Below are 13191 nucleotides of genomic sequence, written 5' to 3'. Positions count from 1 at the left end.
TAAGCGCTTGGAAAGTACAATTCGGCCACAGGTGGAGACAATCCCTGCCCATCAACAGGCTTGCAGACAACAACAATAGCAATAAATAGAATCAAGGGGATGTACATCTCATTAACAAAATAAATAGGGTAATAAAAATATATACAAGTGGATAACTGTGAGCCCCGAGTGGGATAGGAACTGTGCCCAACCTGAAGTAGCGTGGCTCAGTGGAAAGAGCACGGGCTTGGGAGTCAGAGGTCATGGGTTCAAATTCCGGCTCTGCCACTTGACAGCTGTGTGACTGTGGGCAAGTCACTTAACTTTTCTGTGCCTCAGTTGCCTCATCTGTAAAATGGGGATTAAGACTGTGAGCCTCAAGTGGGGCAACCTGATCACCCTGTATATCCCAGCGCTTAGAACAGCGCTCTGCACATAGTAAGCGCTTAACAAGTACCAACATTATTATTATTATTATTAGCTTGTATCTATTTCAGTGTTCAGTACAGTGCCTGGTACATAGCAAGCACTTAACAAATACCATAAAAAAATTAATTAGGGCTTGATGTCTGCCCTTCACCGAGAAGACTGCTGTAAGTTTCTTGTGGACAGGGAACACATCTACCAACTTTATTGTTTTGTCCTGTTCCAAGCGCATAGTACAGAGCTCTGCACTTAGTGGGCCCTCAGTAATGTTGATTGATTGATCGAATGGGAATGTCTCATCATGCCTCTGACCTTCTTTCCAGTCCCTGCTCTCTGAAGCGGGAGGGCAGACTGTTCCCTGCATGCCTGGGTCCCCCCTCGGTCTCTGGCACGGAGGCCGCAGCGTCCCCTTTGCGTTGCAGATGGCTCCACGTGCACAATGTCCGAATGGATCACCTGGTCTCCGTGCAGCGTCTCCTGCGGTATGGGGATGCGGTCCCGGGAGAGGTATGTCAAGCAGTTCCCCGACGATGGCTCCATGTGCAAAGTGCCAACAGAAGAGACGGAGAAATGTGTGGTCAACGAGGATTGCTGTAAGTGTCCAGGGCCGGGGCGGGCCCAAAAGCCCTATCGGAGGCCTTGACAAAACCAGACACTTGCATGAACTCTCTCTCGTGCTCTCTCTCTCTGTCTCTCTCTTTCCTTCTCTCATGGTTCAACTCTCATGGCTTTTCTCTTTGTTTCTTCCTCTTTCTTTCATGATTTCTCTCTTTTTCATAGTCTTTCTCTTATGATTTCTTTCCCTCACTCTTTTTCATGGTTTCTCTGTCTCTCCAATGGTTTCTTTCCCTCCCTTCCTCTCTCTCTCTCTCTCTCTCTCTCACAGTTTCTCTGTCTCTTTCACTCTCTATCTCTTGGTTTCTCTATCTCTTTTGGTTTCTCTCTTCCTCTCTTGTTCTCTCCCTCTCTTTCTCTCATAGTTTCTCTGGCTTTCATGGTCTTTCTCTCATGATTTCTCATTCCCTCACTCATTTGTTCATGGTTTCTCTGTCTCTTCTATGGTTTCTATGGTTTACCTCTCTTCTTTTTGCTCCTCTTTCTCTGTCTCTCATAGTTTCTCTGTCTCTGTCACTTCCTGTCTTTGTCTTTCCCAGTGTCTATAAATTTCATGGTTTCTCTTTCCCTCTTACTTTTTTCATAGTTTCTCCGTTTCTCTTATGGTTTCTTTCCCTCTTTCTCTCTCTCCCTCTCATTTTTGTCTGTCTCTTAGTTTATCTCTGTTGCTCTCTGTCTCTCTTTCCTCTAATGGTTTTGTTATCTCTCACAATTTCTCTCTTTCTCTCTCTATTTCTTGCTCCCTTTCTCTCATGGATTTTCTTTTATGCTCTCTTTCATGATGTCTCTCTGATTCTTCCTCTCTCAGAGTATCTCTCATGATTTTCCATTCCCTGATTTCCCATCTCTCTCTGCTTCTTGGTTTTTGTGTCTCTGTCTCTCTCTGATTCCCTCTCAATCTCAGAATCCCTCATGGTTTGCTTTCTCTAATTCTCCTTCTCTCTCTGCCTCTCACGGTTTCTCTCACTCAGATTCAGGATTATCCTCTCTCACACAGAGAGGATTCACTCTCTCTCACATAGTCTCTCACAATCACACTCTCTCACACAGTCTCTCTCTCGCTCATGTTTTTTTCTTTCTCCGATTCTCCTTCCCTCCCTGTCCCTCATGGTTTCTCTGTCTATTATCTCTGATGGCTTCTCTCTCATGGCCTCTCTCCCTCTCCCTTTATCTCTCATGGCCTCTTTCTCCCTCTCTCTTTCTCTCTCTCCCCTGATCCACCTCCTTCCTGGCTCACCACTCTGCCTCTCTCTCCATCTCTCCCATTCCCAGCTCCCAGTAGCTGCCTTCTGACAGAATGGGGAGAATGGGACGAATGCAGTGCTACCTGTGGAATCGGGCTGAAAAAGCGCCACCGGATGATCAAGCTGAGTCCAGCCGACGGATCCATGTGCAAGGCCGAGACCATGGAGACGGAAAAGTGCATGATGCCCGAGTGCCGTATGTCTCCGAATTAGGGCAGCAGCTGGCACTGCAGGGTGGAGAAGCGTGTCGGGAAAGACAAGAAGCAGCGTAGCCTGGTGGAGATAGCACGGGGCTGAGAGGCAGAAAAAACTGGGTTAATAATGATAATTATGTTGCTTGCTAAGCACTTTCTATGTGCCGATCTCTGTTCTGAGCTCTGGGATAAATAGAAGTTAATCAGGTTGCACACAGTCCCTGTCCCTCAGTCTTAGTTCCCATTTCACAGATGAGGTAACTGAGTCCCAGAGAAGTTGTGACTTGCCCAAGGTCAAAAAGCAGACACGTGGCAACGCCAGGATTAGAAGCCAGGTCCTTCTGCCTCCCAGGCCCGTGCTCTATCCACTAAACCACGCTGCTTCTCACTCCGCCACTTGTCTGCTGTATGACCTTGGGCAAGTCACTTAACTTCTCTGGACCTCAGTTTCCTCAAGTGTAAAATGGGGATATCTGTTCTCCCTCCTCCTTAGACTGTAGGCCCCGTGCAGGTTAGGGACTGTGTCTGACCCTAATTAACTTGCACCTTCCCCAGAGCTCAGTGCCCTTTGCAGGCAGTCCTTCTCTCCCTTTGCTCTTTGCTCTTCCTCATCTCCTCCCCTTGCTTCCAAAATGTCCACCTCCCTGCCTTGGGTCACCTCTGAAGGACGGGGAGAGTCTTCCCCGCACAGCTTCTTGACCCAGTTACAGAGCAAGTCTCTGAGGGAAAGGATCCCTGGGGGAGTGTCTACCAACTCTGCTATATTGTTATATTGGACTCTCCCAAATGCTTAGTGCACACAGTGAGCACTCATTGATTGACTGACTGTAGCTCAACCATGAAAAGTTCATTCATTCATTCAGTCACATTTATTGAGCACTTACTGTGTGCAAAGCATTGTACTAGTGGCTTGGGAGAGTACAATATTACAATAAACAGACACGTCCCCTGCCCACGTTGAGCTTACAATCTAGTGGGGTGACAGACATTGATATGAATGAATAAATCAATTACAAATATGTTATATGAGTCCTGAGGAGCTGAGGGGGGGGGATGAATAAAGGGACCAAGTCAGGATGACACAGAAGGGAATGGGAGAAGAGGAAAGGAGGGCTTAATCAGGGAAGCTCTTGGAGGAGATGTGTCTTCCATAAGGCTTTGAGGTGGGGGAGAGTAATTGTCTGTCAGATATGAGGAGGGAAGGTGTTGAAGGTCTGTCAGATATGAGGAGGCCAGAGGCAGGACGTGGGTGAGTGGTCGATAAGCAAGAGCGAAGAGATCAGGCACATTGAAAAGGTTGGCATTAGAGGAGCTAAGTGCGCGGGACGGCTGCTAGTGGGAGAGTAGGGAGGTGAGGTGGGAGCGGGCGAGGTTTCTCTGATGCAGAGGAAGTGGGTGATTCTGGGTCTGGGCAGGGGCCTGACCTGCCAGAGAGGGCCAGAGGAGGGAAGAGAGAAACGGGAGGGGCGGCGGAACGAGACGGCCCGTTCTCACAGCCACCCCTGCGTCTGCCCCAGACACCATCCCGTGCATGCTGTCACCCTGGTCCGAGTGGAGCGACTGCAGCGTGACCTGCGGGAAGGGGCTGCGGACGCGGCAGAGGATGCTGAAGTCGCTGGTGGAGCTAGGAGACTGCAACGAGGATCTGGAGCAGGTGGAGAAGTGCATGCTGCCCGAGTGCCGTAAGTCGCCAGTCCTCCCCGCCGGCCCCGCCCCTGCCTCCCAGGGGTCCCCAGAGCTGAGGGGCGAGAGAGACCGCCATGGGCTCGGCCGTAATATACGAGAGTCACTGCTCGGTTCTCGTGGCGCAGTGGACGGAGCCCGGGCCTGGGAGTCAGAAGGTCATGGGTTCTAATCCCGGCTCCGCCACGTGTCTGTTGTGGGACCTTGGGCAAATCACTTCACTGTTCTGTGCTTCAGTTCCCTCACTGTCAAATGGGAATTGGGGCTGGGAGCCCCACATGGGACAGTGACTGTGTCCAACCTGATTCGCTTGTATCCATACCAGTGCTTAGTACAGTGCCTGGCACATAGTTAGCGCTTAACAAATACCGGAATTATTATTATTATTGTTACTATCCAGGAGACGGAGAACTGTGACCTCTCGGTTAGTTTGAAACAGCGTGGCTCAGTGGAAAGAGCCTGGGCTTCGGAGTCAGAGGTCATGGGTTCGACTCCCGGTTCTGCCACCTGTCAGCTGTGTGACTGTGGGCAAGTCACTTCACTTCTCTGGGCCTCAGTTACCTCATCTGTAAAATGGGGATTAACTGTGAGCCTCACGTGGGACAACCTGATTTCCCTGTATCTACCCCAGGGCTTAGTCCAGTGCTCTGCACATAGTAAGCGCTTAACAAATACCAACATTATTATTTGTTTTTTTCTCCACCACCTGCCCGTAGCCCTTCCATCTCAGTAGCACCCTAGCGGGGCAGAGGCCGGTGACCCCTTGATCATAGTTCACAGGATGGCAGCTTGGCAGCAGTTTGGCCATCAGTCAATCAGTCAGTCGGATTTATTCAGCGCTTACTGTGTGCAGAGCACTCAACTAAGCGCTTGGGCAAATACAATGCAACAATATAACAAGACACATTCCCAGCCCACAGCGAGCTGGGCTACCTATCTAGGGCCTGATCGGGAATTTGTTCTAGCACGGGATGTGACTAAAGTCTGCTGCTCTGCCTTTCTACCTCAAGAGCCTAGGCTTTTTGGGCAGGACGCCTTCCCCTAGCTGTCTAGACGGAGGGAGGGTGAGGAGCAGGGCCCCGGAAGGCTGACGCGCCACTGTGGTCCACTATGTTATGGCGGGAGGAAACCCACCCCTGGGTGCGTGGCCCACACTGTGGCTAGGCCTTGAAGGTCACTGAAAGGTTTGGGCCCTGGAGATCTTTGGGCTCCACGCTTCTGCCCTCCTCCCCTGGAATAATAATAATGATGGCATTTGTTAAGCACTTACTATGTGCCAAGCACTGTTCTAAGTACTCAGCACTGTTCTAAGCTCTAGCTCCGCTGCTACTGGGTAACCGACGTGGTTGGTCGTTACTAAGGCAGGGGGAACTCCTAGCCTCGCGAGCCGTAGCCAGCTCCATCATCCTCATCGTCTCTGCTGTGTGAACCTGGACAAGTTGCTTAATTTCTCTGGGCCTCAGTTTCCTCATCTGTATAATGGGGATTAAGACTTGAGCCCCATGTGGGGCAGGGACTGTGTCCAACCTTGTACCTACCCCAGAGCTTAGAACAGTGCTTGGCACAGTAAGCACTTAACAAATACCATCATTATGCCAAGGGCTGGCCCGGGCTTCGGGGGCCGGCGGCGGCAGCACCGACTCCTACGCCCACCCCGGGCCCCTGACCCGGACCACCATCGCAGCTGCCCGGATGCACACGGTAGGCGGGGCCCAGACCGGCGTCATATGATTGGCAGATGTCAATCACAGGGGAGGCAGAGCCACGTTATGTCATAGTTCAAACTCTCCAACTACAGATTGTTAGATTTGTTAGAATGGCCAGACATAGTCTTAAGACGAATAATTGCCTCTTCTGAAAATTGTACGCCCTCTAACAGCCTCTGAGTACCTACTGTCTACAGAGTCCTCTTCTGGGCACTTGGGGGTCCCATAAAAGAAAAGCAAAAACGCAACTCCCGCCCTTGAGATGTTTAATGGAGAAGACATACATCATGAAATGGCAAATATTCAAACGTGAAAGAAGAAAGAGCGTGAATGAAGGCTTAAACACTTTATGCTGTTTGTAAACTCTTGAAGTGTAGAGATCCTGCCTTTTACTCCTCTTGTAGGTTCCCAAGTGCTCTGCATCCAGTGCTCCCAGTAGAGTGCTCTGCACCCAGTAGCATACCACAGACACCCAGTTCAATGTTCTGTATGCCACAGGCATTCAGTATAGCACTGTGTTCACTAGGAGGTACCCAGTATAGCCCTCTGTACGTGACTCACGTGAAGTATAGCTTAGCTAACACACATTAGGATCTCAGTACAGTACTCTGTATTGAGTGGGCACTCAATAAATATTCTTATGGTTGAAGATGATAAACAGTATCTATTCTTCCTCCCTCTTAGCCTGTGAACCCCCCCCCGCATAGGACAGAGATTCCGTTCAGGCTATGTTGTATCTTTCCCAATGTTTGGCCCAGTGCTTGGTACGTAGTAAGCAATTATCATGTGGAAGAATGATGATGGTGATGATGATGATGATATCACAGTAAGTAAAAGGATCGCTTTTCCCCTGCTCCCCCTGATTTCTCTCCTTTCCTCCACTTCTCGCTAGCAATCGACTGTGAGCTGACCGAGTGGTCCCAGTGGTCCGAGTGCAACAAGTCGTGTGGGAAAGGCCACGTGATCCGGACGCGGATGATCAAGATGGAGCCGCAGTTCGGGGGGGCTCCCTGCCCCGAGACCGTGCAGCGGAAGAAATGCCGGATCCGGAAATGCCTGCGGAATCCGTCCCTCCAGAAAATGCGCTGGCGAGAGGCGCACGAGAGCCGGAAAGCCAACCACGGGAAAGACGATAGCGACGGGGAACAGTACCCAGGTGAGCCCCATGGGCCGGTGGGTCGGCAGGGTTGGAGGTCACTCGTGGGCTGGTTATCCTCATTATAGGGAGGCAGCACGGCCCAGTGGAAAGAGCACCGGCTTGGGAGTCAGAACGGCATGGGTTCTAATCCCAGCTCCTCCCCTCATCTGTTGCGTGACCTCGGGCAAGTCACTTCATTTCTCTGGGCCTCAGTGACCTCATCAGTAAAATGGGGATTGAGACAGACAGCCCGACATGGGACAGGGACTGTGTCCTACTGTGACCTACTCAGTTTTCTTGTATCCATCCCGGAGCTTAGTACAGTGTCTGGCACATAGTAAGTGCTTAACAAATGCCATCATCGTTATTATCATAGGCAACAGTCATCAAGTCCTGCTGCATGTGGGAGGGCGGGGGAGTGGTCTGGGGAAGGTGGGATGCAACGGGTTATGCCAGCCCTACTTGAAATGAGGGGATGTGCAGACTGAAGGAGCTTAAAGGTCATTTTTTAACGGTATCTGTTAACAATAATAATAATAAAAATGATAATGCTCGTATGTTAAGTGCTTACTATGTGTCAAGCACTGTTCTAAGCACTGGGGAAGACGCAGGATAATCAGGTTGGACACCGTCCCTGTTCCACACAAGGCTCCCAGTCTAGGTGGGGAGGAGAATAAGTACTGAATCCTTAAGCGCTTACTACGTGACAGGTACTCTACCAAAAAGATGCAAGCTAATCAGGTTGGACACGGCCCCTGTCCCTATGTGGCTCACACTCTTAATGTCCCTTTTATAGATGAGGGAACTGAAGTGACTTCCCTAAGTCTCCCAGTGAAAGTTGTTATTCTGCTGAAGAGGACATTTGCTCACTGGCTTAGAGTTTCTGTAATCCATCACTCGAAGGAATTTCTTCACTATCTGAGGTGCCACTGGGGGTCCCCTCTCCCCCTCTTGAATGTAAGCTCGTTTCAGGCAGGGAATATCTGCTTATTGTTAATACTGTTCTCTCCCAAGCACTTAATACAGTGCTCTGCACACAGTAAGTACTCAATAATTACAACTGACTGAGTCCCTGGATGAACAGATGATTATGAGCACACAGGTGGAAGACCCAGGTCCTTTTGACTCCCGGACCTGAGTTTACCCACTAAACCACGCTGCTTCTGTTTTCCTGGCTGTCCATGGAGTCAGCACCACCTGGTGGAATGAGCCCAGGACAGAGCATTAAGAGACCTGGGTTCTAATTCTAACTCCAGCACTTGCCTGCCAAGTGACCCTGGGCAAGTCACTTAATTTCTCTGGGCCCTGGTTTCCTCATCTGTATTGAATGGAGATTCAATACCTGTTCTCCCTCACCCCCAGACAGTGAGGTCCAGGTGGTTTGACACATGGTAAGCGCTTATCGAATACCAGAAATAATTCACGCTGGCTCCAGCCGTTAGGTACCCAGGGCCCGGGGTGCCTGGTCTCTGTGGCTCAGTTTGGATGCGAGGACTCTTTCAACCTGCCGCTAAGACCCAGGTTTGGGGAGCCAACTTTCGCCCTCAGTATGAGCCAGGGTTAAACATTCAATCTGCGGTTGATTGTTTTAAGCGCTTGCTGTGTGCAAAGCACTGCATTAAGCACTTGGACAGACAAGTCGCGCTTGGCCTTTAGGGATGCAAGAGTCTTTATTCAGCAGACTGCGTTCACAGTATCAGAGGAGCAGAACCATGCACAGAAAGGATAAGATAGCCAACACACGACAGCGGCTCCCTGAAGCCACTCGTAGTCAGTCATCTGTTCATCCAGGGACTCGGTCAGTTGTAATTATTGAGCACTTACTGTGTGCAGAGCACTGTATTAAGTGCTTGGGAGAGAACAATAGAACAATACGCAGGTATTCCCTGCCTAAAACGAGCTTACGTTCAAGAGGGGGAGAGGGGACCCCCGGTTGAACCTCAGGTAGTGAAGAAATCCCTTCAAGTGATGGGTTACAGAAACTTTAAGCCAATGAACAAATGTCCTCTTCAGCGAGAATAACAACTTTCACTGGGAGACTTTGGCATAAACCTACTGATGAGCGATTAGGCTAAGTGGAAGATCGGAGTCAGTGAGTCAGTCAGTTGTAATTATTGAGCGCTTAGTGCTTGCAGAGCACTGTATTAAGTTCTTGGGAGAGTACGATAGATCTGTATAACAAATACATTCCCTGCCCACAATGAGCGTGGAAGAAAAGTCAGCCCATAAATGCCGGATTTAATAATAATGGTACTTGTGAAGTGCTTACTATGTGCCAAGCACTGTTTTAAGTCTTGGAGTAGATCCAGGTTAATCAGGTTGGACACAGCCCCTGTTCGTCTTGGGGCTCACACTCTTAATCCCCATTTTACAGATGAGATAAACTGAGGCCCAGAGAAGGGAAATAACTTCCCCAAGGTCACCATCAGACCGGTGGCAGAGCCGGGATTAGAACCCGGGTCCTTCTGACTCCCAGGCGCTTGATCTATCCAATAAGCCACACTGCTTCTCCCCCAAAGCGCTCGGATTCTCTTTCACTGAGAAATCTGATCGTCTCTACTAATTCTACTGTACTCTCCCAAGTGCTTAGTACAGGGCTTTGCACACATTAAGCATTCATAAATACCAGTGATTGATAGAGCGCTCAATCGAGGGCCAAGGCCACAAGCACACCCAAAGAGCTTCTGTCCATGTTCCACACCCCCAGAGTGGCCGACGGAAGATCTGTTTCCGCTCCTAGGTTGCCGAATGCGGCCGTGGACAGCTTGGTCGGAATGTACCAAACTGTGCGGGGGAGGAATTCAGGACCGCTTCATGACCGTAAAGAAGAGGTTCAAGAGCTCCCAGTTTACCAGCTGCAAGGACAAGAAGGAGATCCGAGCGTGCAATGTCCACCCCTGTTAGCGAAGCCCGGGGCCTCAGAGGGACACCGCCTGCACAAAATGGAAAGTCAACCTTGATTTGTGTTTTTTTTTAAAAAAAAAAAGCCTATAAAGTGTGGATATTAGTCTTCATTTTTGCCGTGTGGTTTGCTTATTAGTCTTGCAGGTGCAAGAAGCCTATTTTATAAATATTTCCTCACAAACGTTCGCTGAGAGCGACTCTTTGGCTAGCCCTTAACGCATAAAAACTAGTAGTCACCCGACCGTAGGCATTTCGAACTGGGATGGACACCCTGCGGGTGGTCGCTTGGCGGAGTCCAGGAGAGAGTACGGAGAGAAGACCGGGGGAGGGGGCTGAGAAGGTGGGATGGGGGTGAGGGACTGGGATGGAGGGAGAGGGAGTAAAGAACCCAAAAGGGCAGAAGAACTAGGATAAAGGGACAAGTTTCAGAGCATGAAGCCGCGTTGTCCAGTGGTCAGAGCAGGGGCCTGGGAGTGCAGAGGACCTGGGATCTAATCCCAGCTCTGCCACTTGTCTGTATCGACACTTACTTTCTATGTAGCTCAGTTGCCTCATCTGCAGAATGGGGATTCGCGACCTGTTCTCCCTCCTACTTAGACTAGGACAGACACTATCTTGATTATCTTGTGCCTCCCCTACCGCTAGTCATATAGTAAGCGCTTAACAAATACCATAATTATTCATAGTAACTAGGGTTCTGGTTTTAGATTATCCACAGTCCAGCCCTTCCCGACCAATAGGATCAAGGATAAGGGTAAGGAATTACGTCTCCTCTTGGGCAGGGAATGGGTCTACCAACTCTGTTGCGGTGTCTTCACCTAAGTGTTTTGTGTTGTGTTCTGCTCACAGTAAGCACTCAACACATTCCACTGATTGATTGGTGGTGGGCAGAATTCTCTACTCTCTTGTCCGAACAAACCTGACGGGATTCAAAGTAACGTTCAGCCTCCTGCTCGTTTTCATCCTGAGGATTTTTAAAGTCCTGGCAGAATCTCAGTTCTTCGAGGGGAATATTAGTTTGTAGGATTTTAGTGGGAATAGTAGCATGGCCATTAGATTAATTCTCTTTTCTAATTAAGAAATTATGAACCCGTTCATCTTTGCTGGAGATAGTCCCGGATGCGCAGAGGAAAAGAGAGCTAACTGGCAGCTGGCATCTCATTCGCCGGATGGCCATCCTTATTAAGGCTGAGAGGTTCCAAAGAAGTGATTTCCTCTCGGTCACTTTGTTGGATCAACACCAGGTAACCCACCACATAGACGTAGTGGAATTCGGGGCTCTTGGCTCCCTCCCCTCTCCGACCGGGACCCCCCTCAGCTGAGATCCCACCAAACTATCCTGAGGAACAGCCGGAATGATTGGAGAATGATCTCCAAGCTAGGGAATTACCCCTCCTTGGGAAGCAGTGGGCAATTGGAGCAACCTCGAAAGAGATGTTGAGGGAAAGGTCTGTCTGCCAAGACTTCCAGAGTTCAGTCGATGCTATGGAGGTAGAGAATGGCCCACCCAGCTTTGGGTCTTCCATGTTGGGCCCATCTGCTTCCGCTCCTTATCCTGCCTCATGTACTTGTGCATTCGGCAGGTTACAGAAATCACTCCGGTGGGGGTCTCGATTATTGCATCGCTGAATCGAAAGGGATGTGGGAATGTGGGAATCTCTAGAATGGTTTGGCTTTCTCTCCTTATGATCAGCCTGCCGGGCCCGTCGCCAACACCCCATTCCCATCAGATGGAGGGATGGCGGTCTCTCTCCGAAACAGGAAAGGGCAGTCCGCGAAGAAATCATTCCCGTGCCCGTCAACATCCCGCATGCTTGAGTTTCCTATTCCAGACTCCCAGTCCCTCAGCTTCCCCGGTGGAGTCCTTCCCCATTTTCTCAAATGCCCTCTTCCCTTAGTCCGCTGATCGGCCCTTCGGTTCATTTGGCTTCCTGGAGCTTTGAACTGATGACCATCTTTCTAACTTGAGAAAAATAAAGAAATATTTAAGCTTGTTACTTTTTTTAATAAAATTTGAAGAAAAAAAGAAAAAGGTTGATTTTCTAGTAAGATCAAAACTCTGATACCTAGTATGTAAAACTATTGCAATGTTACTGTAAACTTTCTAGTAGCGTACTAACCCACTGCATATCGGTCAATAAAGACGAAAGGTGTTATCTCTTGTTGTCACTCGCGAATAATATCCGCTACTTTCCTACTGAAAGCACATCTGTCACTTCAGTGTTACTATTCAGTGTTTTGTACCCCTCACCGCCCCGTTTTTTTTTAGCTTATTGCCGTGTACGTTTTTATTCTAACTTAAGAGATGAGAAGATTTACAAAGAATGAATGAGAAATGTCTCATCTATTTACTACATGCATCATGGAAATGTTTTAGTTTTTGTTTTTTTGTGCTGTTGTCTGGCCGGAGGAATTATGTTAAGATGGTCGCCTATCTATTTCTTTACCAAAGTCTCGTGAAGGTGGTCTGTAGTTGTCTGGCTAACACTTCGTTATTTTGGAATAAAAACTCCTTTCCTATGAAAACGACACTACTGGCTTTACTGAAAGGATTGATTGCTCCTCTTAAGAACTGCCCCTGGAATAAGTGGTAGCAAGATATTCCCATCAATTAATCAATCATATTTACTGAGTACTTACTGTGTGCAGAGCATTATACTAAATGTTTAGGGGGAATACGGTGTAACAGGTACACACGTTCCCTGCCCACAGTGAGCTCAGAGCTGAGCTAACTGCCACCCAATTTTCATTCACTCTTCACATAATGGTCCGTAATTAGTGACTCCTTTCTTCCTGAATCAACTGGTCTTTCCTTTACCATTTTAGGAGAGGCAGCTTGGCCTAGTGAAAACAGCAAGGGCCTGGGAAGCAAGGGACCTGGCTTCTAACCCCCCACTCTGATTCCAGAATACGTTTGCTTGAACCCAAGTTTCCTCGAAGGAGTTGGGGAGGAAGCGTCAGTGCAGGCTGTATTCATTGTCAGGTTCGTCTCACACAATTAACTGCAGTTGATTACGAAAATGGACCATCTGAAGGAGAAGATGATTCCTTGAACGAGGTGGCAGCCTCCTTCTGGAATTCCCTTTGTCCTGTTATCCCTTCTTGAGTCGAAGCACCTACAACACCTAGCACTCCCTCTCAGGCTCAGAAATAATAATAATAGTAACTGTGGTATTTGTTAAGCACTTACTATGTGCCAAGCACTGTACTAAGGCTGGGGTGGATACAAGCAAACTGTGTTGGACACAGTCACTGTCCTACGTGGGGCTTGAGGTCTCAATCCCCATTTTACAAATGAGAGG

At 49.0% G+C, this 13191-nt stretch overlaps 1 protein-coding gene across 3 annotated transcripts in view; it reads left to right on the top strand.

Moving 5' to 3' along the window:
- Nucleotides 1–12415, top strand: part of SPON1 (spondin 1) — a 387007-nt gene extending 374592 nt beyond the window's left edge. For 2 of the 3 annotated variants that reach the window (XM_039911465.1, XM_029060288.2), the window contains 5 exons: nucleotides 828–998; nucleotides 2293–2460; nucleotides 3976–4140; nucleotides 6740–7003; nucleotides 9726–12415. In XM_039911465.1, the coding sequence (XP_039767399.1) occupies nucleotides 828–998; nucleotides 2293–2460; nucleotides 3976–4140; nucleotides 6740–7003; nucleotides 9726–9889 (932 nt within the window). In that variant the 3' untranslated portion in view covers nucleotides 9890–12415. The remainder of the gene's footprint in view (nucleotides 1–827; nucleotides 999–2292; nucleotides 2461–3975; nucleotides 4141–6739; nucleotides 7004–9725) is intronic. The other variant, XM_039911464.1, reaches the window with a different exon arrangement.
- Nucleotides 12416–13191: the final 776 nt, after the last annotated feature.

The sequence above is a fragment of the Ornithorhynchus anatinus genome, chromosome 3 (assembly GCF_004115215.2).
Source record: "Ornithorhynchus anatinus isolate Pmale09 chromosome 3, mOrnAna1.pri.v4, whole genome shotgun sequence".
Classification (NCBI taxonomy): domain Eukaryota; kingdom Metazoa; phylum Chordata; class Mammalia; order Monotremata; family Ornithorhynchidae; genus Ornithorhynchus; species Ornithorhynchus anatinus.
This window is presented reverse-complemented; position numbering and strand designations above follow the sequence as displayed.